Source organism: Lytechinus variegatus, chromosome 15, assembly GCF_018143015.1.
Source record: "Lytechinus variegatus isolate NC3 chromosome 15, Lvar_3.0, whole genome shotgun sequence".
NCBI lineage: Eukaryota > Metazoa > Echinodermata > Echinoidea > Temnopleuroida > Toxopneustidae > Lytechinus > Lytechinus variegatus.
This window is the reverse complement of record NC_054754.1, coordinates 27,696,261-27,721,379: the sequence shown is the minus strand read 5'-3', so window position 1 is coordinate 27,721,379 and position 25,119 is coordinate 27,696,261. Positions and strand designations below refer to the sequence as shown.

Below are 25,119 nucleotides of genomic sequence, written 5' to 3'. Positions count from 1 at the left end.
ACAGATTAATCGAACTTGACTAATTCCATGGTTTAGTTTTTTTTCTAGTTGCCATTTTGATGATGTCATTTTAACCTCGCAAAAATTCAAATCTCTTGACCTTGAGCATTTTTAAGGCTTTCCTGTTAGTGTGGGCTCAGCCTCTTGACTTTTTTAGATGAGAGATTTTTTTATATTTCAAGTTAGGACTTTCTTATGAGTGGGAATGTCGGTGATTGGTGTATGATGGGGTGTCCAAACTTCGCGCACTTTTCAAAAATATTCATCAGGCTTAATTTTGTCCACAAATTATTGATAATTTATACAAAACCAATTCAAGAAATAGTTACCACATTGACGGCAAGATCGTAAACTATAAAATCATGGACGAAAATGTAAAGTAGGTCACGGGGTTTCGCCGGTATCGCGATCTCAAAATTCTATTCCGATCGGCAAATGCGGGCTGTGCTGGAAAACCGTTCAGAAAAAGTGTGACCTAACTTTGCGCACCAAAGCTTTTGTGGAGATTTAAACAAAGAATCAAGCTCAAAAAGTGAAATATTTATATCAGATTGATGGCAAAATGCTATGGAAAAGGTTAGGTCACATTTTTTATGATTTCTGCTTGTAAAATGGTGATATCGTGATGCTTGTTGCTTTCTTCAAAACGGGCGCTAACGGTGACAAATTTGCAGATCTTTTGCCAATATTTTCGTGAATACTGGACCAATCCTAAAGAAACTTTCAGCGAAGGGTAATTTTAGGTCGCTTTTCACATTGATGATGTCAGATTTTAAGGATATTGGCTAGTTTTGGAGATAATGACCATCCGCGAAGTTTGGACACGCGCGAAGTTTGGACTCACTGCCATACTATGTGACAGAACATGCTAGCATGTGAAAATAAGATTGGTTGTGCTTAAATTTGGTTGATTGCAACAACACTTGGTTTTGTGTACCATTTGAAAAATTTCCATCTTTGAAACAGGGATGGAATCCAGGGTTTTGACACACTGATGCATGAACTCCTTTTCCATGTGAGATTACATTCGATCGACTGTTCAGCTGCTGGAAGTTTGCCATCCATACTTTGGTGTTCTTCATATTAACCAAGATGGCACATCATCAACATGTCACCGAGCCAACAGCTCTTTTCCCTCATCTTGAATCAAATGATCTTCACACTGTCAAGGAGTTCAAGTCTTTGATTCAGGATAACTTGACATCAGGTAAAAAGTCATGAATATTTATCTGTCTGTAAAATCAAGTTATCAAAATCAATTTGATTGATCACATTTAAAAAAAAAAAATTATTTCATTTCCAATATCTAGAAAAAAATATTACATAGAAATTGCAAATGATAAACTAATACAAACAAATGAAAATTTAGACATATGTACATTAAAAAAAAATGATCATACTGAAGATCACCTTAACAGATTTTTTCTAAACACATGTTTGACAGTGTATCAGTATCATTAATTTACTTTGAAGAAGATTCAACACCTGGCTGGAATTTATATGATTAAGCACATTAGTTGTCATTTTATTTTGGCTATGTTAAAACTCATTTTGAGATTGTTACAACATGGGAAATAGATCTTCCACAAACAGTAGAAATTTAAACAACATGTACATTTAATTCTTGTTTAATTTTTCAGCTCGGGAACCTTCATTCTTGAATGCTCTTGTAGACTTCTACATCCAGACCAACTCTTCCCAAGCCCAGGATGTCCTGTCAGGACTCCGTGAACCTCTAGATAAGGTATGTGATCACAGAAGATGGTTGTGGGTTTAAACCCCCACTCCCTCTCATGTATGGGTGTACTGTTGCAGAGGAACATGAAAACGTGACCAACCAGTGTCTCTCATTGACAAGATGCTACATGAAACGCTTGTAGGTCATGTTTGAGATTACCCATGGAAGAATCGCCCTTATAAGATTCATTTAGGACACCTAAGGTGATGGCAAACAGGCATTTGGACTGATTTGAAGGTACTGAGTTGGGAGTGTTTTGTTTTGTTTGTTTGCTTGAAATTTATTTCTGCGTTCAACATGTTCAACATAATAAAACATAATCAATTATTACATAGATTTTACATATACATGTATATACATTTTAGACACGTATCATTTACAATTTCTTTCTGAATGTAAAAAAAAAAGTATATGAAAAATATTATTTAACTCAATTTCAGAACACAGGAGACCGTCGTCATGAGCGTTAAACTAATGCTTCATGCATTATTTGTTTTATGAAATGTTGTTTTGAGTTCTAGATACATGTACTTGGTTGATCATCCTTATCTTATAACATGGTCTGTTGTAATGGTTATTATAGGTTGTGACTGGGCCATTTGTGAAATTACATACTTGACTGCAGCATGAAATGGCTGAGCCCTGTTGCAATAAAATCTAGATCAATCAATTTGAGATCCATCATAACTCTCTGTGAGACAGGGCGCTGATATCTCAAACTCAACTAATCATTTGATTTAGATTAATCATTTAATAATAATTGCCTCCCTATAGAATTCACCTTGTTAGTAGAACTTGCCTCAAAGACAGCTTGTCTGCAATGGTCCTTTGATGACCAACTGTAAAATGAAACATATACCTATTATATTGAAGAATTTCTCTAGAATTATAATTTCTTTACTGGTGATTTGGTCCCTTTTTACAAGGGTATCCCTAATTTACAGATTTGATTATGATTAGTAAAATTGATTCTAGAGTATCGAGGTGCTTTTGTACTTCAAGTCTGATCATTCGTATTGTGTTTTGACTTCTTGTAGCCTTTGATGGACAAGCTTAATGAGTGCATGAAGTACCGTCATAGCCGTCTTCCTGCTCTGAACCTCATCAGTCACATTGTGAGACACCAGCCCACCTGGCTTCATAAGATTGTCCAGGCCCCTCTCTTTACTTCTATGATTCAATGTCTCAAGGTAAACTAATCTTCCATTGATGACACAATATTTGCTCAGGGGCCCGTTGCAGAAAGAGTTGCGTTTAAACGCAAGCCCAAAAATCAATCACAAGTCCCAAATGCGCGCTGTTGATTGGTTGAAAATGAAGTTGCGCATGATTTTTAGAGTTGCAATCGATTGCAACTCTTTCTGCAACGGGCCCCAGGTGACAAGTGCTCTGGGCTTTATTTTGTTTTAAATATAGGGTTAGGGTTGCAATAGGGTTTAGGTTAGGTTTAGGATAGGGTGTAGTGTTAAATCCAGGGTTGAAGTTGTTCATTCCATTAACGTGTGGAATTTGCAGCCGAGCAATTGTTGCCGGAGCAAATGTCATGGAACCCTTCCATTTGTAGGAATAAGGGCATGAACTCTTCACTTTCGTCATTGTCATTTAAACCATCATATTTTATAATTAAAGAAAAGTAAGGGCAACTCAGAAAAAGCTGTATTTGAAAAATATGGCAACAATGGCGATAGAAGTCTTCAAATCTCCCTGTTGAGAACACTATAGGCTAAAGAAGGTTGCTGCTGAAGTCATAATTCTGAATTCTAGTCGTTTCCGAACTGTCCTTAAAATGATTACAGTATGAAGTATGAGGGTTTAACAGCTTAGCAGCAACATCGTTTTTCTCATTGTTAATAACATTTTGGTACTAAAAAAAGCCAATATTACCACTGATTAATGGTATCTTTCGAGAAAACAAGAAAATTGAATTATTAAAAAAGACTACAGTGTGAACACAGTCTCTGAAATTAGTGAAATTGATAACTTTTCACACTATTTGTACTTTTAAATGAAGATCTGGAGGGCGTTTCATGAAAGGACTTGTCGGACATTTTATCCGACAAGTACCAGTTTATCCGACAGTTACCATAGGAACAGTGCCTCTCAGCCAATCAAAATCATGGAAAGATGTCAGATCTGACAACTTGTCGGATGAAAATATTGATGAAACGCTCCCCTGTTTCTGTATGCGGTGATTGCATGTTGCTTTTAAATTAGAATTTCTCAGATATGATAATTTACAGACACAGTGCTTCTTACAACATGCCACATGATTTTGATGTGGTGAATATTATTATTCAGATAAAACCTGTACACTATACGTCTGTTTGGTATAAACAGGTTGATACTGATATCCCGGTACTGATGTGTGGTATTTTGGCCATTACCACTCTCCTTCCCATGATCCCTAGTAAGGTTGGGCCATTCCTCCATGACATCTGTGAAATCTTTGCACGTCTTGCCTCTTGGAGTGTACACAAACCAGGTGAGAAAGTTGTTGCAGCAAACAATTATTTCATTAGAAAATCAAGGTTAATTATCACCATATAGGCATAGATCTAGATCTGGTACATTAATGTAAACTTATCTTTGTGAAGTCATGAAATCTTAGCTCAAAACCGATAATTCTGATGATCACTAACACAGAAAAGCACATGTGGGATAGTGTATTAATTTTGAATGGAAAAATACCTGATATTTGATGGAATTCCTTGGTTATTTTGCTCATTTCTCAGCAATTACACATTTTTTTCACAGCCATTTGGCACATATTTTTTTATTAATGGATGCAAACACTTGGGTGGTAACTTTGTTGGATTTTGTTCAAACTCAATTTTGAGGTCATTACCACAACTGGCATTTATCTTTAACAGTGAAATTTTTGGTTGAAACATATGTAAATTGACAAATGCTATTTTGATAACCTTCCCATACTCCTTTGCAGGTGAAGTGCATGATGTTCACCAGCTCCATCTACAAGCAGCTGTGTATGCCCTCTTCCATAGACTCTATGGAATGTACCCTTGGAACTTCCTGGAGTTCCTCCAAAGTCACTTTGCCAACCGGGAGAAGGAGTTTGAGGTGGCTATCTTGGTGAGTTTCGAGATGTCTGGAGACGTTGATTTTTCATTTGTTCTGGACTATACATGCCAATTTTCCCTATCTGATTAGTAATAGTATAAAAATGAAGCAGAGATGTGAGCGCATTGGTAGGTTTTGTGAGCACAAGGTAACTATGGTTTAGACTAGTTTCCATAGTCACCGCATGTTCACTAGTCCTACCAATGCACAAACAAACCTGTGTATCATTTGTTTTATTGAGTGGTGGAATTTTTGGCTGAAAAATCAAGCTTTTTACAACTATGCACAAGTAAGTACCAGACACATGGCAAATTTACCAGATGCATGGCTGGCATTGCATTGGTAAGTTCTTATGCATGGTTGTCATTCTATAATCTAGTTTCGACATCGATTGAGTGATTCTACATGTCTCTAAGCTAATGTTGATTGGCTGACTCCCAAATTTCCTAACCCAGTACCAATCCTCTCAGCCCTCCATTGACATAGGGGATCTTTCATTCTCAAAGCTAACATAGAGAGACCGACTTGCAAAGAGGGAGATGAGAGGATCGGCACTGGATTAGGGAACTTAGGAGTCGTCCATCTACATGTACATTGGCCGTTGGAAAGATGGCTTTCCTATTATGAATGACCAATCTGGAGTACTATCTTATGGGAACAGTCCCATTTTTTATGTGAAAAAAAGAGAGCCACTTCAACTAAAACTCACTTTATATACATTACTTTTTGCTTTGTCAGATAAGGAGCAGACAAGCCATCAGATAGGCAAGAATCACCAATGTTCTTTTTTCAAAAAAGTACATTAAATTTTGATGTATTGATTCAAATTTAAATATAGATTTCTGTGACATTAACTATGACTTTGTGCATGAGTATAAAAGCTGTTATGATAATCCACCTGTTTTCTTTGATCCCCTTCAGCCTATGTTGGAGAGAGTGAGAATGCATCCTCAGTTGATTGTAGGTCAGAAAGCCAAGGAAACCGACTTAGCGAGGTTAGTGGACAGTGCTTTTATCGCGACTTTGTTCTGAGTTTTTATTGTTCACCACAAAAGATGATTGCATATGCAGGGGGAAATTCTGTCTTGAATGAGTTCAAGGGTCTATAGGTGTCTTAAAGGGGAATTTCACCCTGAAGAAAAGTTTGTTGCAAAAATGGCAGAAAAAATAATGAAAAATATTGGTGAAGGTTTGAGGAAAATTTGTTAAAGATTAAGAGGCTATTAGAATTTTTAGTTTTGGATTTGTGACGTCATAAACGAGCAGCTGCCCTATATGTCATGTAATATAAAATGCAGAGTCTACTCTAATTGTAGATGGTAGTGTCCATTAACCCATTGCCTACTGGAATGGGATGATCCCTGCACAAAGCCAATGGGAATGCATTATTCAGTAGTCAACGGTTTAATGTCTATTTTGATACAGGTGGAGGAAAATGGAGGTCCATGACATCCTGATGGAGTGCGCCCGGGTGTGTCTGGATACCACCGAATCAACGCGTGACGATCGGTCCACCTGTGGTCTTTCACTGTCTGAGTCTGGGTCAGGCATGGCATACAACGTTGCAACGAGGAGCAATGTTTCCTCCTCTTGCAAGACATCGTCCCCTGGAAGTGAGTATCGGGAGGGGTAGTTCACCGGGGGAGCGTTTCATCAACATTTCCGTCAGACAAGTTCTCAAGTCTGACAACTTTCCTTGGTTGTGATTGGCTATTACCATAGTAACTGTCAGATGAAACAGTTCTTGTTGGATAAAATGTCTGACAAGTCCTTTCATGCAACTCTCCCCTGGAGTTAATGCTACAGTCACATCAATGGGACCGACTCCAAACTGACCGATGATATGCCACTCAGTATAACATTATAGCTTAGAACAGTCCAGGGGGCCGTTTCATAAAGCTGTTCATAAGTTAAGAGCGACTTGAAGAACGACTGGTGAACCTTTCTTACGCGGTAAACCATCACCAAATTATTATATCATTTACCACAAGAAAGGATCACCAGCTGTTCTTAAAGTCGCTCTTTTCTTCCGAACAGCTTTATGAAACACCCACCAGAGATAGTTTCGAAAGTGTGACTGAGGCATTGGTGTTACATAAAATCACACCTTAATGGTCAAGTTCACCCCAGAAAAATGTTGATTTGAATAAATAGAGAAAAATCAGACTAGCATAATGCTGAAAATTTCATCCAAATCGGATGTAAAATAAGAAAGTTATGGCATTTTAAAGTTTCGCTTATTTTTCACAAAGCGGTGCTATGCACAACTCGGTGACATGCAAATGAGTCAGTCGATGATGTCCATCACTCACTATTTCTTTTGTTTTTATTGTTTGAATTATACAATATTTCATTTTTTACAAATTTGACAATACGACCAACTTGACTGAACCATATATTAAACAATGCTAATTCCATGCGTTCAGGGAGGAATTAATCGTTGTTTCGCTTGGCAATGAGGAGAAAATTAGAATATTTCATATTTCATGTAATAAAATACAAAAGAAATAGTGAGTGGATGACATCATCAGTCTCCTCATTTGCATACTGACCAGGATGTGCATATAACTGTTTTGTGAAATCAAGCGCAACTTTAAAATGTCATAACTTTCTTATTTTACATCCAATTTTGATGAAATTTTCAGTGTTATGCTTGTTGGATTTTTCTCTTTTTATTCAAATCAAGTTTTTGTTGGGGTGAACTTGTCCTTTAAGTCCAAGGTGCATGTCGTGTGAAATATAATTTGGTTTATTTTTGGGGGCAATTTTGTGACCTACTTATCACAACTGCTTGTGAACATTGATTTCCAGGGCTCTTTTGTGCATTTCAGGGGATAAATCGCCCCCAGCCCCTGTGTAATTTTTCCCTGGTATATACCCATTACCACATTGGTTAGTTTTGACCAGGAGATATGTATGCATTAAGCATCTTTTTTGCCAAACAGCTTCTTGTCATTTCTTTGTGTGATCTAAGGATACATGCTTTTTATGCAGACTAGAATGAAAATTAGAAATAAACTCTTCGCTGGAAAGGTAGTACAGTTTTATTTCAAAAGGTTTTGCATATAACCATGAAGTCTTCAAAATCTTTATAATTCAGTTATAAATCAATGCATCTACAAAGATGTATTATTCTGGTCTTTTAACTATGCATGTCATTTGATTATTTAAAGTCACAGCTATTCTTTGCTCAAACAGATAGCACCCTAATTCCTTTGAAGGATAATGAATTCATGTGGTTGCCAATGTGACCCCCAGAATTTGCTTAAATTGATGTCATTGTAATATTCATCTAACTTTATCTGCTACCCAAGCAACCTTATGAAGAAGAAAAAGCACATAAATTTTCAGATTCATTTTCATAATTGATTTACTTTCATTAGTGAAAGAAAACTTTTCAATCTGTTTTTACATCTTTTAGTGATACCTCCTTCCAGTGATGCCCAGATCCTTCCAGCCAGCAAACAAACTACTCCTTCCAACCTCAACAAAAAACCTGACGTAACCTCTAATCTCATCTCATCGCAAGCCATCCTCTCTGCCATGTGGAGTCCTGCAGTAGATTGCGGCCTCACAACTCCGCCCACGTCCCATCCCCCCTCACCAGGGGGTAGCATGATGGACCTCAGTCTCACCTCTTCCCTCCAGATGGGGTACGGGGACCCTTCTAGTTCCCTCACCACACCCAGAGACTCGCCCCACTCCACTCTAGGAGAGGAACAGCCCTACCGTGTCCTCAACATCAGTGAAGGCAGCACGCCTAACAAGTCGGGCCGGAAATCGAGGGGAAAGGGCCCCGGGGCGTTGCCACGTTATCCTCCCAACATCCTCCAGCGTACCACCTCTGCTCCGTCCACTCCAGGGTACGATGCCAACTCACAATGGCTTCCAGCATCCCCCATCCGCAAGTACAGTGCGGATCGGACAATCTTCAATTTCGGCAACAGGTCTTCAGCACAGCACCAAGCATCAAAACCTGCAGACGGCGGTGGCAAGACGTCTGCGCCAAGATCAAGGCAGTCGTCTGGGAAGGGATCGGGGATAGAGGAATCGGTGCTGGAGGATTCCATCGAGGAAGAGAAGGGTGGCCAAATCAAATGCCCAAAACCAAGACAGGAGGATGACCCTGATGATCAAGAATCTTCTGTTTCTCTCAAAGATCTTCCAAGTTTAATAAGACACCTCTCTGATAGCCATCTAAGATCAGGTAATTAAGAGTTTTATGGTTTTAGTGATGAAATTATTACCACAAAAGTGAATGTCATAGAAATTGCAACTCATTCTTGGAAATGAGTTTTAGTGCATGATGCATTAAGTGTTGTTTCTTTTATGCAGTTTGTACATGTCCATGTTTGCATTTTTCTTAATTGAAAAATATTGGATTTTCTTAATTTGTCAATGAATAACACATATACCACGGAATTCAGTTTTGGGGAGTATACCGGTAGTTGAAGTTGAATGCTACAAAGCTTGAAATATTTTCTTAGTAGTAATTTTTACTGTTCATAATAATCTTACTATTCTGTAAAAAAAATATGAAAATAAGTTTTCATTTTCAAATTTTTTTCATGTAAATGTCAATATTAAGGGATGCAATTGAAGATTATATTGACTTTTAAACCATTGATCAATTTTTTTAAAAGTTAAAAATTACCAATACAGAACTAGCCATGTATTTGTTGTGTATGTCAATATCAAGATTAAGGGATGCAATAATTGAAGGTCTTATGTCCTTTTAAACAATTGATGATTTCTTTATAAAAAAAACTTGGACTATATACATGGGGGGGGGGGGGGGTAAATACATTGTTGGGAAAAATGGAAAATACGTAATTCTTCAAATCAAAAGTATCAATAATGGGTCTTTTGGAACAAATTTAATTGCAATTCAACATATCTGGTTCATTAACTTCTACAGATGATGCTACGAATGCTGAGGTGTCTTCCATCGTTAATAGTCCCCAGCGAAATGTTGGGGAATTCATGTCAAAGATCATGGCCGGGCTGCATCATCACAAGGAGGGTACAGATGATTCAGGCCACCTTGTCTTGAACAGCACGCCAAAGTACGAAGTAGAGAAACAAAGTGAACAAGTGGTCCGTGGCACTGCAGAGGGTGCTGATGATGTCACTATGTCAGTGGAAGGATCTTGTGCAGATATCAAGGGAAGGGATATAGGGAACAGTGTGAGAGCAGAAGAAACAGGAATTGCTGGTGTGGACAGCACATCAAGTTCTGGTGAGGCTGATGCAGCATTGCATGAACTGCACCTTGAGGAATCCAGTCCTTGCCAGAAGGAATTCCAGAAGGTCAGCCATAATCTCTTTGGGGCTGGAACAGCCAATGGAACTGTCCATGAAGAAGATAGTAAGAGGAGAGAGGTCAATGAAGAGGGGAAGATGGTGGAAGACTGTGAGCTCGGGGACAAAATCACAGAAAGTGCCCTTTCAAGACAGCACAGAGGCAATCAGGGTTTTACGCCAATACGTGATTGCTCTGTGGACAGCTTGGAATCGCCGTACCCAGCAGAAATGAGCACTGCATCCCAGCATGCATATGCTTCAATCAACAGCATGCTTCGGCAAGCCTTGCCATATTACATGTGCACTCCAACAATGGGTACTCCTGCACCCTCCTCCCAGGATAGAGGGGATGAGATCTCACTCGCTTCCTCGGATTTTAGCCGAAGTGGTCCCCTTCATGCTGTGTTTTCACCTGCAGAAATGTTGGATAGACATATCAATATGAGTGATGATGTTCATGATAAAGAATTGAGTCGGTAAGCTTAGAAGGACTATATTTCAATTTATTTATTTCAGCTGTGATGGTAGAAATTTCAGTGGAAATGTTAAAGAGGGCTGTTTTTTCAATTGCTTACAATGTTAGTGACCCAACCTTTATTAATGATTAACATTTACTTGAATCTGTCTTTGAGAGAGAGAAGGTTGAAATTTGGATGAGAATAGTAGTTAGTTCAGAATAATGTTGGATTGAGGATTGTGGTTAGCTTTTGGGGGTTAATTTTACTGCCTCTCGGTAATCACTGTTTATTTGTGTATCAATTATGTGCTTTCAAGAATATGATTAAATGATTGAATAAGATGGTAGATTTTATTGTATTGGTAGAGTGTCTGTCTCACAACCGTGAGGTTGAGAGTTAAAACCCCTGCCACATCAGAACCAAAAGACATTAAAAGATGGGAGTTGCTGCTACCTTGTTTGGCGATCAACAATTTAAGGGATAGAGCAACATCAACCTGGCACTGCTCAGTGGCTGCTGGGCCCACAATCAGCGTTGCAAAATTAATTTTTGAAGGATATCTATTTTTCATTGCCATTTTGAACAACAAAATGTGCATTTTCATTTTCATGTTATCAGTTCCAATACATGGTCAATGACATACTCTGAATATTCCAATACTCGGAAAGCAGAACTGTTCTTTGTATAGTGCTCTGTATATCGTTGTATAGATGCCAAAATGTACTCCTATATTTATGCACGTGAAGAAATGTATAAATCCCTGTTGTTTTTGACACAGGTTACCCCTGACTAGCCAGAAGTCTGTCAACTGGACCCACTATGGTGGTTCTCCTCCTGCTGATGAGATCAATCTACTGAAAGGCCAACTCCAACTCCTTCATAACCAGCTCCTCTATGAAAGGCATAAGAGAGAGGTCCATGCAGGCAGGAATAGAAGACTTCTTGGCAAAACACACAAGGTGAGCATGCTTCAAGATTTTACATTCAATGACCCATATTCTGAAGTCAGGTTTAACTTAAATTCGGGTTTAAAGTTGTGGTTGAAGTATGGGAAGCCATAAGTATCAAAATTTTTATGGAGTTGTATGTTTCTTATGTTTGCTGTGCCCTTTTTTTATTAATCGATGGTGAAGACAATCATCTATTTACACTTTCTCGACAATTATGAATAATTTGAGAGCCAAATGAGCTGAAGTATGATATCTCTACTCTTAGTGATTTATGTAACAGTTGGCTATCCATACTTAAACCATAAATTTAAACATGAGTTTAAGTTAAACCTGCTATCAGAATACGGGCCTACATGTAGAGTGGTGATTGTATTATCGAACACGCACATCATACGCGTCAGAAAATAATTTCATCTGCTCAATACTTTGCAACATCCTTCCAAAGGGACCTTGAATAGAAAGATGATGAAAAATGGTCAAAAACACATTTTCAAAGTCTTATTATTCTAAAAATAATAAAATGTGGTCAAAATAGCTCATCAGTGATTTTGTTGTTCTCTCAACTTTTCCCACAGAAAACACCCGTTCGGTAATACGATACCTTTTCCAAGTCACCAAAATATTTCACATGCGAAGAGGGGTCCAATTGGAAGCTAATATCATAAAAGAGAAAATGAATTCAGCAAAATTTTTACATATTTATATTTTGTAGGTAGTTGTGTATTTATGGTGACAGTTTGGTGAATTTTATGACAATAATTTGTTTGATATGATTGAATTCATGAAAAGTGTTCGGTAATACGATCCGCTACCATACTTTTGATTATAGTTGTGTTGATATCGAACTAATTGCTACGAAGGATTTTTTTTTTGAGAAAAGTTTCAGCTTCAGTCTTGCGAGCAACGGTGCATAACTGGAAAAGCAAATACCCGTGCATTATTAATAAGCTCTCCAAAGATGCCAGAGACTTGAGAGTAAAAAAAAAATATCATGATGTTGTTTGCTTTGTACCGTTCATTGCAAAAGTGTACATAGTATTATGGTTCATTGCATTAGAAATATTGTAAATCGCCTCTTAGCTTGTTGTACGCTAGAAATGGGAGTCTGAATCTCAAACATTTGTACTGTTGCACACATACCATCCGAAATGTACCATCCTTAATGAACCGTTGTACAGTCAGAAAGAAGGTGATGTCACAATTAAATTTAAGATTCAGTGCATTGTGCTTCATAAATAAACGAAGGGCTTACTTGTTAAATGCACGTTACTGCTGCAGATTAGATGTGCATTTGAGGGTTTTTGCTTTTCGCTTTTAATAATAATCATTCTTTCTTACTTTCATAGATTAACTTATATTATAGGTGTAATCTGTGGTCCAGAGACATTTGGCTCACTTAAAAAGTGGGGGGGGGGGTCAAACCATCGTGAACACACAATCGTTTGACCCTCCTAAGCTTTGCCAGATCAGAATGTTCTGGAGCCACTGGATATAATGATCTTAGAAACATATTTATGTTGTATTTGCAACAGGCTAAAGCTTATGAGGAGTTGAACAGCGCAATGAAAGACCAACTACGTCTGCAGGAGAACGAGATAGCAAGGTTAAGTGCTGAGGTCAACCAGGTCAGACTAGAAAATAGACAACTCACCATGGAATGCCATCACAAGGATAAAAATTTCCAACAGGCAGTTCAGTGAGTATACTATACATGTTGTTTTGCCATATAATGATAATATGCAACATTAATCGATACCTCGGTGACATTTGCTCTACAGTGGCCGTACGGCTAGATAAAAACAGCTGTTTTAACATTTTTCTGTAATAGCTACATGTAGGTGGTTTGAATACAAATTAATATAACAGCTGTTTTCGACTTGCCGTACGGCCACTGTAGGGCAAATGTGACTGAGGTGTTAGCATTTAATACATGTATGAAATTGGCCTAAGATGTGGCATACCATGGGATGTTTAAAAGCCCTCCTGGGTTTGTTATTCTGTTTACAGAATCTGATTCTATATTAGCTGTTCTTTAAAACCTAAGGTGCCCGGTTTATTTAGGGTTCCGTGACATTTGCTTCACTGACAATTGCTCCGATGGAAAATTCACAGGTTAAACCAAACATGAAATCTATCCTCCAACACTAAATAAACCCTAATCCTTATCTTAACATTATTCTGAACCAAAAACTCTTATTACAATCCCCTCTGAGGTATTAAGACCAGAGCAAATGTCACAGGAGATAATGTTGTGTTACCCTATTTAGACCATCATTATACAAATAGCGAATAGGCATGAGTGTGATGGTGCAAAAATTCACATGGGGTGAAAGAAAGATGCTCTATTCAACGAGGCGTTAGCTGAGTTGAATAAAGCATCTATTTCTTTTACCGAATGAGAAATCTGGCACGAATAAGAATATTCACTATAAGTGTTGTACAACGCCTCGGAATCTAGTGAAAATATGAACAAAACGAGTATTTCCCTGCAGTCATCTATGAAAAGGGAGCAAAAATATTGAAAGCAAAAAGCAAAATCCCACAAGCGCACATGACCTTGGGCAGCATTGTGCATTTAGCCACGTGTGTGGCGCCTTTGTTTTTACTGAGCGCAATGAATTAAATCGTATTGTGACGTCACCTTATAAAGCCGTGCAATGGTACATTTTGGATGGTACGTCTTGTGTGCAATGGTACAAATGTTTGACGTTCAACCTCCCATTTGCTCACGTACAGCAAGCTAAGTAGGCATTGTACAATACTAATTTATCTCTAAAATGAGGAGTTTAGTGTATAAATTAACTAGAAGAAGTCCTAAACTAATTGGTCAAGCCCTGAGATAGATGTCAGTGAATGAATACATTATGTTGGGTATGTCTGATCCCTCACCCTTTTAAGTGATTGCTTGTACAGAGCTGCCAAGTAGTACTGATTTTCAGTATTTAGTACTGAAAAGGGAGAAAAATATTGATAGTTTAATGTAAAATACTGATTTCTAAACTTTCAGCTTTATGTGTTGTCCTATGGTATTTTTTATACTGATTTCCTCACCATAATACTGATTTTCAACTTTAAAAATACTGAAATGTTCTTTTTCAGGTTGGCAGCTCTGCTTGTAAGATGTCTGATTTCTTTTTTTTATAATGATTTTTCTTGAAAGAAAATTGGAGGCTGAGAAAGTGCACTTGACAGAATGCAAAGAAGAACTGAACAAGCTTCTTGTCACACATAGACTAGAGGTTGATAAAGTGAAAAAGGTATGTACTCTGCTTTCACTTTTCATTTTATTGTCGTGTTGGTGCAGGAACGCCCTTTCACCACACTACCGCACACCTCATCGGTGCAGAAATGCCCTTATGCGCGCATGCAATGTGCACAAAGTATGTGCTAAGGGCGTTCCTACAATGACATGATGATACATGTATGTTCACATATTAATCAGTTAAAATTTCTTTTCTTAGCAGTGTATACTTCGTTCATCTATTTGATTATGGAGTGTTTTCCCTTTCAGTCAGATATACTCTTTGCTTATGCATATTTTTTAAAAGTATGTTAATCCATTATTCATTATTATTATAATGTCATCTGTGCAGCTTTTTTTATAAATGAGGTAGATGGTGGTCAATTTACCCACTAGCTCTCAAAGAAAGTTTAAATCCTTTTTAAGTGAGCAACCAGAGGACCAATGGCTTAAGGTCCTCTCCATGGGACCTGGAAATGGGGGATTAATACCAAATGAAAGGCCACTAGTGCACCGACTTGATTTTGAACCCCGGTCATCAGAATTACAAGGCCACCACTATACCAACAAAGCTATTGTGCCTCAGTAGCTTAACGTTATTTTGATTTCTAAAAGTCTCAAAATTAATATTTCTGAAAAAAATATGTGGAGGAAAGTTATGTTTCTGATTTGAATGTGTTCTGAATTTTGTTGTGTAAATTGAGAACCTTATTGGAGCTTGCATTTAAAAGTGCAGTGTGAAATAATATAAGGTGAATTCTTGCTATGTTTCATAGAGGCAAAAGTAGATAAAGGAAACAAATTGTATGCCATTTGTTTGTAAATTGTATGCCATTTGTTTGTAAATTGCAATATTGGCAGAAATAAATCAACAGTTAAGTAAAAAGAGTTTGTACTATAATTGCTGATTTTCATGTTTGTGTTTGAATACAGGACCTCAAGGTTTCAAATTCATCGTTATTTGACATAGAACAAGAATTGGCCAGTACTAGAGCTGATATAGCTACCAATAAACACTTGAAAGATGAGGTAGGTTTTGCAAGGCCTCGTTCTGGGGCACATTCTATCAAGACTTTGTAAAAACAAATGCCCAATTTTACTATCAACTAATCAAATTGAATGATTTCAGTAGCTTTGAACTGTAACAACAATTTTGTTATAATAGAACGTGCTCCTGAAATGGTGCATCAAAGCCTATGTTGTGTTCAGATACGATGAGTAGAGAGAGAGAGGGGGAGAAGGAGTGGAGGGAGAGTGGGAGAGGTGGGGTAAGAGATTTGTTCTATGCTATGCACATAAATGTAACAGATAGAGAGAAGGAGGACTGTAAACTAGTGTAGCTTTTCAGAAGAAAAATTATGAGTGATGGATTAAAAGAGTGAATCACATGACAGCCGATCTCAGCTAATCATTTGTTAACGTAAAAAGACCACACTGGAAAATCTCTATTCACTGCAATTTTAAAACTTCTCCAAATTTTGTTTGCTATATCCGGGACTTGTTTTAAATTTGTAGCCAAGATTTTTAAAAATGTGCTAATAAACCCTGATTATCTTGTATCTTTTCAAAAAATGATTAAAAAATTTTTGTACAAAAAATGGTGAAAGACACAGTACACCACTGTCCTTATCTTCGGCAGAGGACACTCATGTTTGAGTAATCACTGCTGCACGAACCCAGAAAACAGCTGTAGGAGCTGTGATATGCTATCTAAAAATATATTTTTTCTCCCCTTTGTGACAACAGACAGACATATAGCTTTGGGGGCAGAGAACAAATTAAACAGGGGCTCTGGATGATATCAACACAAAATGTTCAAAGACCCCTGGAAAGTCTCTATTCATTGTAATGTTAAAGCTTCTCCAGTGTGGTAGAATTACGCATTGTAGAAAGTAGCCCCCCCCCCACCAAGTAGATTAATATTTTGCCTGTTTGGGGATCCCTAGGATCCTGGGGGGGGGGGCAGTTTCATAGATCTGTTCGTAAGTTAAGGGTGACTAAGAACGACTGGTTATCCTTTCTTACGGTAAATTATATTCACCATTAAATGTTAATTGGTGATTATTTAGCGCGCAAGAAAGGTTCACCAGTAGTTCTTAAAGTTGCTCTTTACTTACGAACAGCTTTATAAAACACCCACCAGGATCCCATGACACAAAGGTTTGCAATTGATCGTATGCCTGATTTTGATTGTACATCTTTTTTATGTATATGTTACATGTTCTTGCCAGGGTCAATCTTACCCTTCCTAATGTTTTTTTTATCTTCTTTTTTTTCTACCTAAATTTTCTAACCCTGTACTCTTTCCTTACCTTCATCTTTCCAGAGATCCTTCTTGATCCTGACAACACACAGTTATGCATGAATGTAATTTGAATAGTTTTTGTATCATAAGATCAATGGTATACAGTATACTGTATTTTGTCTACATACATACTTGAACATTGTATTGTAAAATGTATTCAATGAAATGTATACTTGTATTTTTAGCTTTGTAATTCACATGCAATTCAGTTTGTTAACTGCAATATGTGGAGAATTTTAATAAATACCATTTTATCTATCTATCTATTGTAGTCTGAGCAATCAATCGTAGAAAAAATGTTCTACGATCAATGCTGACCTTTGTGTTACGACCCCCAGGAGTTTATAATGCATACAGATATGTGATATGATACTGTGCATGTTGCCTGACTATTGTCTATTCCAGATCAAACGTCTGAATAAGGAGATACTCCTGTTGGGAGAGACTAATACTAAGTACAAGGAAAAGATAGAAGAGAGTAAACTAAGCAAGGCACTGGTAGAGGAAGAGGACAAGAGAAGGGAGTGTCTCAAGAAAGAATTAGCTGGTGAGCAGTATAGGTTTATTTCCAATTCATGTAATGCAAATTCGTCCAATTACCAATCGTCTACTATTATTTGGTCTATCATCAGTTCGTCCGCTATCCACATGGTCTAATTGCCATTTCGCCCACTCATCATTTCAATGGCAAAAAGAAGCTGCTGTAAACTGCTTATCTAAAAAAAGAGCCAATGGAGTAAATAAGAGAGTCAAAAGGGGCCTAAGCTTTCGATCCTAGCAGAATCTTCTTCGGAGGCAAAATGACAAACATATAAGGTGGAACAACCATAATATAGACCACAGACATTCAACAGCAACACTGGAACAAGGAGACAAAAGGGGCATTAGTGAGAAGAGATGACCAATCCGGTTAATGAAGGGGATGAAAGAAAAGGAGTAGGCAGACACAAAGGGAAGTTAGTGTGAGTAAGGCCAAAGAAAGACCTCAAGCCAATAACCACAGGGGTGTGAGAGTTCAGATTTTTTTGTTTTGATTTTCAGCTGAATTTCAGCTTATATTTGACTTTCCTCTGTACAAAAAGTATGGGAGCTCTTCTATTTCAGACCTTTTCAATACTCTTCAGCTTTTTTCAGATCTTTTTATTTGTGACCACTCACACCCCTGAAACCAGTTTGTCCAATATAGCCATTTAGTCCATATGCCAGTTGGTCTAATTGAATAGGTGTTAATTGGGCAAAATGAATGAAATGCATTCGAACAACTGGTTTTGGGACGAAATGGTCATAGATGAACTTGTGATTAGACCAAGTGATTATTGGACCAATTGGTTGTTAGACGAAATGGCTGTTAGACGAAATGTTGATGGACAGACTGGCATTAGAATGAAGGTAGACCATATGATGATTGGACGAGTTGGCACTATACGAATTGGCAGTTTACCGGCAGTAAACACACTCTTTAACTCTGGGCCCCCATTTCATATAGACTTATTATGATAACAAAGGCACAATTTCTATAACAAACTTACTATCAGCCAAACATATTGAAGGATTTCTGTAGATTTTACCTGTTATTGCAAATTTGTTATTGATGCAGGTTTTATGAACGAGCCAGTGGTTTGATTTAAACTTATCTTCCCCCTGAGCTTCTACCTTAGTCTACTAGTATTTGTGTATCTTAACCATGGAAATAAACTCTTAACCTATCCCCCATCCATGTTCATAGGAGAGTAATTGTTGACTGGAGTGACTGCAGAAAGCATTGTTTAAATTAGTACACGTGATATTTTCTGTTTTAAATATGATTTACCATATTGAATTGTGAAGATGCTGTGATCATATTTTATTTCGTTGATTTGTTGACAGTTCTCTCTTCCTATGAATAGTTTGAGAATGATTTACCATATAGATTGGGAAGATGCTTTGATGATTTTCATTTTATTTATATTGTTGACAATGCTCTTTATATACAAATATTTTGAAAATAATGTCTATATAGACTGTCATGATGCTGCGAGACAGAAGAGCATACAGCTTGAAGCGGCCAAAGCTAGGATCATTGAGATAGACGCCCTCCTCATTCAAAGGGTATGTATAGGGGCCCCATGGGAGATCAACTGATGTTGAATGGGCTACCCCTTATTGAATAAACAAACAATTGCTCATTTTATTGTTATTCATGGTTTACTTCAAGTCGTATCTACCAACCAGAGGCTGAATTTGCTCACAATTCATATTTTTAAAAAGATACAAACATCCATAAAATTCCATAATAAAATGTCACATGAATAATCAGCGGAGAGAGGTGATCAGAAATAAAAATGGAAATTTTTTATCATTCAAAAGTTATGACGGCATGGAAACTAAATTCAATCCCTTAAAACCTCACATATTAACGCAAAATTGGATATGGTAAGTGTAAATTTACCAGATGTTAAGTGTAAAGTGTTAAGTATGGTACAACTCAGTTATTTTGTGAAGTTGTGACTTTAAACATAGTTCAAAATGCATTTATTATTTATCAGCAAGCAAAGAACATTCTCCCATCACATTTTGGTCACTTAGTCGCATATGATTGTTAAGGAGTGTTGTCATTAATAAACACCGATGTCATAAATGTGGCATTTATCACTAATTACCCTTATTCAAACACTGCAGGACTATGATCACTAGCTGATCTAGCAGCATGGTCCCGCTACACAAGTTGATGAGAATTTGATTGTAGCAGAACAATTCTGTATTATAAACGATATTACAACATCAATGAATATACAAACTGAAATCTGTTCCCCATAATACAAAGTTTAGCTATAATTGTATAATTTATTTCACATTATTTGTGCAATGTATTTTAAATGAAGGCCTCAAGATTATTTGCGAGCATCCAGGTATTGTCCCTGTTATCGGTACTAAATGTTATAAATTGAATTGAATATCATGGGAACCTCATTCACATCTGCCAATATTTGTTTGAAACAAAAATGCTAATCAATTCAAAACTTACAAAACATATATACTCTGATGAACATTTGAGGAGAAATATAACACAAGGTAATTATGAATGTATTGGAAAATTACTATATTCATGGGTGAGTAATTTATCATATTGAATATTTTTAAAGTTTATTCCTCTTTAGTTTTTCATGTGTACTTTTTAATTTTTAAAACAGGACCGATCAATAGCAGAGCAGAAGAGATACCTTGAGAGTGTGAAGAGTTTATCAAATGGAAAGATTGAGGTAATTTTCTGGCTGGGCCTCAACTTATGAAGAGTTTTAATGGATTAAAAAGTAGTCTTGCTATTGCAACTTAACAATACTCATTTTTTTATGTCACCTGCCACCTCAAAATCAACAATAAGTCCTCCATAATGATTTTTAAAAATATTTTGATTGAGCTTGAAAAAGCAAACCCCAAGGTATAAAAAGATAAAGCCCGGTTGACACTTGCACGCATTGTGGTCCCCGCGTAGTAGCTCCATGGTTTGTGTATGGGCACGCACTCATGTGTGCCAGCTTGGGGATTGGTGTGTGGCAGTGCGTGCCAAAATTATTTTGGCACGCATCACAAATTTGTGAACTATGCGTAACCTAGGCATGCCACTGCGTACCACTGTGTGGCATTGAAAAAGAAATAGTACGCACATCCAACCGGGGTAGTGGCACTTATTTAGCACAGGGCCAGGCATACTTTGCGCACAGGCTAAGCATACTTCACGCATCATTCGTGAATGATATGCGCATAATTGTGAGTGTAGACCATGAGATCAGTGTAAGTCGTCCTAATCAATGAACGTAGAAGGTGTCAAACCAGAACGTTGGAATATTTAATTTTGCGCTAGATACGTCACAGAATAGGGTGTCAAGAATATCTTTTGAAAGAACGTCAGGACAGTGCATAAACTATGCGCAAACATGTCGTGAACGTGTCCGAACAATGCGTGAACTGGTATAGCTAAGTCGTGCCAGGAAGTGTCCTGCACTGGCACATATCAATGCAGGGCAATGTGGACACCACAATGTGTGCAAGTGCCAACCGAGCATAACTTGTCAAAATTGATAAACGATAACCCACACAAGTACTTGATTGCATGTAAAGTTAGGGTTACACCAGAACCGAATTCACGTATTCGGCAGTAATCTGTTCTCCCTCCACAAATGCAAGAAAATTTGGGAGGGATTCGGGAACATTTGTGGAGGAATTCAACTTGATTTGAAATATTCAAAACCAGGCAAATACCGTCCAAAATACTCCTGAATTTGACCACAGCCAATTTAATTTGTGCCACATTTGGGATGTATTCGGAGGTCATTCGATTGGATTAGGGGAGGTATTTGGCCATATTCGTTCCAATTCGGGTCAACATTTGGGTCGTCATCCAGCTGAAGTCGGAGCGATTGGGTCACATTTGGCTCAATTCTGGGCACTATTTGGGTGGCATACGGCTTTATTCAGGATGGCCAAAATTGATTCGGTCCGTTGGCGATTCTGTGCTGAATTGGGACCTATTTTTGACCCATTTGTCTCTATTCGGGGAGCTTCCCAAATGAGAGGCGAATAAGTTCCAAATACACCGAAACCATCCTAATCAGGCCATATTTGGGTAGAATCAGTTGGAATTTATTCAGGAGAAATCGGTACTGTTGTAATCCTGGCTTAAGAGAAATTCAGTGAGGGATGCAAAGAATAAGGAGAAAACAAAGTTTAAAAAACGGGATTTGCTCAAGCATAAAATAATATGCACATTGTGCAATCTCTGTGATATTTCCCAGCTGTCATAAAAAGGTGGCATTGAAGAAATTTTTGTATCTTTTTTTTTTTACTTTACAACTTCAAATGTGAACAGTATGAAGAAGAAGAATTAATTTTTCAGATGAGCAAATTGTTGATTTTTTACAATTTGAAGACCAAATGACTATTTTGGCTATGTACAGAGGACTTTCCCTGGTGAGTTATTGGTTTTGGAGTGGCTGATCACATATCTTATACATTTTGCCAATTAGAAGGAACAAGGTCATGTTATTTAGAACCTGGATGAGGGCAACGGGTGATTTTGCCCTCATGTCAGTCCCAAATCACCCCTAAAATCCCCCAAAATGCATGCTTTGGCACAATTGTTCTGTCTATAGTCACCCAAGATCTGTCAAAAACATATATTCAAGATGAAGAATATTAATATTCTAACTATGGTTGAAAAATGATACTTGCTTTTACTGCATAATTGCGTTTATCCCTTAAAAATAGCCCCCAAATTTTCACGATTACCCCAATCTAGAAAAAAAGATAGTCCCTTCTAGTATATGACTTTGATTTTAATCTCTTGTGTCACCAGGCAATGGAAGCAAAATACAATTCCTTGAAGAAAGTTACACAGCGTCTAGAAGGGGAGCTTCTTAAACCCAACAAACACCGCAGTGAACAGTGCAACTCCCGTCACCGTGACCACGCCCAACATCGTTCCAACCCAGATGGAGCTCAGCTGGAAGACTCCACCTCCAGTTCCGGGATTTCCCGCAGTAGATCCAACAGTCCGCAGAAGATGTTCAATCGCAGCGGCAGCACAGGATCTCAGAAGAGTAGACCCGATCCTGCCGAGAGGAGAACCCCATTAGGAGATGAGGGGGAAGCTGCAGCATTTGCAAATGTAAGGACATCGCGTAAGACTTCCACTCCCACTCCTAAGCAGGTTCAACAAGCAACGCAGGAAGGGTCAAAGACACCTAGTCCCTGTGCAGGAGAGCTCTTGACACAACCATTGGTAAAGTCGCGATCGAAGGAAGGTCCTGTTAATGGGAAAACGAACAAGATGCAGAGTTCTGCCATTCGATTCAGTGAAGCTTCTCCTTTTCAGCGGGTGCACTCCGTGTCCAGTGCCCCTTCAAACTTAGCTCCCAATGCTCCGCAAGGGAATGCATCTCATGAGAGATCCCTCAAGGACAGGGCATCGGCTGTAGCCTCCAACAGTTGTCATTCCTGTCCTGAATTCGACAAACTATCGCAGCATCCTGCTGGCAGTTTGACTGGTAGCCCCCGTGGACTGTCTTCAAAGGGAAGTGAGGATAACAATGGGAGCCCTTCAAATCAAGAAGAGAGGAAAGCTATTTCAGAGAGAACTGCCATTGTTGATGATATCGGGTGTGGAGTTGGTAGCCAGGGTATAGCGTCACACTTGGAATTGGATGCAAGTGTGGAAGAGCATGGATTATCTCATTGGTGACAGAATCAACAGAATTAATGTGATTGACTTTGTGATGCAAAAGCAACTCTATCTGAATGAAATGTGCCACTGGAGTGATGATCACATCACCATGTGGGTGAAGTTTTCTATCTGCTATAAAAATTATTTTTGTGTCACATCCTTTGAATATAGACTAGGCTGGGTAAGGGAAGCAAGAACGCTGATAAATACCTCTTTTGGTCTCAATTTTCTGACGTATTTATACAAATCTTTAGCTCTGATTTACGCCAAACTCATCCTGGAGTTATATGGAATTGAATTCCTAGCAGAGTAGTTCCCACATTATTTGTTTGTATAGTGTTTCACATTCATATGTCCTTATCTTCTTTTAGAAGAGGGGGTGTAATCATGCCTAAAACCACTTAAATTGAAATAAGAATTATTGATAATTCAAAAAATAAACTATAATTGCTCAGAGTGAAGTGAGGTCCCTATGTTTCCTCATGAGCACTCTTGAGAGCCTACTTAAATAATAATCTGACAAAATTGTGAATCTGCAACTAAACCAAAATCTATCGCTGATGTGTGCTAAAACTTTATTTCTACATCATGCTTGTGTTCTTTGGTGTACCTTTGTTTAACTAAATATGTGATCTTAATAAGGACTAAAGTATTTAATCTACATACACATTTCATAAGTTGGAATGAGGTAACCTGGGTGGCAGGGGTGGGGGGTAGGATATTTTTTAATTAGTGGTAAATAATGAAAAAAATAAAGACTCTGTCACATCTCCAATGCAAGCCTTGTGTGTGACTTGCAGGTGATTATATTTTCTAACAACAGATGGCTGGTATTGACAGTATCTCGCACGCATTTGTCAGCAGGAGTTGTGAGTGATTGCCACAACTCACCTACAAGACTCGCACAGAAGGATATGACAGGGCTTTTAATAATGAAACTTGAAAAAAAAATCCTTAAGGTAATTGACACAGAAATTTACAATATAAAAAGAAAGTACAAGACAACATGCTGGGAGCCGGGCCGGAACTCAGAGACCGGCGAGTTGGGGGGATTCCCTCCGGGTCAAGCCGGTCCGGATGAAAGCTAAAACAGAAAATATCAAATTATAATACCAAATAAACAGTAAGATGATATGACCTTTTACCTCCATGCGTGAACTGAGCTCATGTATTTTCCCACATAATTTAACTTAATTGATCCTTAGCATAAATTTCAGCCACATCAAGCATCCTCAACGGCATTATTTTGGCTTCGATCTCGATGTCTTCGTTTAAATTCTTTGATTTCGCAAAATGAACGTGCAGGGCAGCAATGTGTTTGTTGTCTTTGTGTTTCAGCACAAATATATGACGGACTGAGACACTAAATCTGAGAATTCGAACTATGAAATCAGGATTGAGGCTGAGATGAAGCCGTTCCTTATGCTCTATGTGGTTGAAAATCGATATTTGGAATTGATTGGGACAGAAATTTAGGTTAAATTTGTTTGCCGACATCGCGGGATGGGAAAGTGATTTAGATCTAGTGCTAGTGTGCACTGAGCAAGGCCGGGCTTCTTGGCGCTGCAGTGGCAGTGTTGTCCTGTGCTCCCGAGTTCCTGGCCGATCCAGGACCCATTTTTTTTTTTTATTGCTTAACCTTCCGGTCCGGGCTCAAGCCAGGTTTTTCTTTGGGGCCCCAATATTAAAGGGGAATCCAGCCTTGGCCATAACATGTTATGTTGGGAAGGAGAAAAATAAATTAAACAGAATGGTGAAAGTTTGAAAGAAATCGGACAAGCAATAAGAAAGTTATAGCTGCTTTAAAATTGAGATCACTAATACTATGTATATTTCAAATTGGCAA

At 38.0% G+C, this 25,119-nt stretch overlaps 1 protein-coding gene across 1 annotated transcript; it reads left to right on the top strand.

Moving 5' to 3' along the window:
• The first annotated feature begins 945 nt into the window (after positions 1-945).
• On the top strand, positions 946-23,414 carry LOC121428610 (hamartin-like). Its single transcript, XM_041625370.1, has 17 exons — positions 946-1,207; positions 1,641-1,744; positions 2,776-2,928; positions 4,076-4,220; positions 4,680-4,828; positions 5,738-5,811; positions 6,242-6,429; positions 8,238-9,023; positions 9,735-10,596; positions 11,357-11,537; positions 13,061-13,224; positions 14,689-14,785; positions 15,703-15,798; positions 17,480-17,621; positions 19,074-19,162; positions 20,245-20,313; positions 22,407-23,414. Exons 1-17 carry the CDS (start codon positions 1,093-1,095, stop codon positions 23,289-23,291), a joined length of 4,299 nt encoding a protein of 1,432 aa, XP_041481304.1. The 5' UTR covers positions 946-1,092; the 3' UTR covers positions 23,292-23,414.
• Positions 23,415-25,119: the final 1,705 nt, after the last annotated feature.

What these genes read in the sequence shown, in the direction of transcription:
- LOC121428610 (XM_041625370.1), top strand. Translation starts at nt 1,093, where the DNA reads ATGGCACATCATCAACATGTCACCGAGCCAACAGCTCTTTTCCCTCAT. An exon ending in TCCGTGAACCTCTAGATAAG is followed by an intron (nt 1,745 to 2,775) that starts GTATGTGATCAC and finishes GACTTCTTGTAG; the next exon opens with CCTTTGATGGACAAGCTTAA. An exon ending in TATCAAATGGAAAGATTGAG is followed by an intron (nt 20,314 to 22,406) that starts GTAATTTTCTGG and finishes TTGTGTCACCAG; the next exon opens with GCAATGGAAGCAAAATACAA.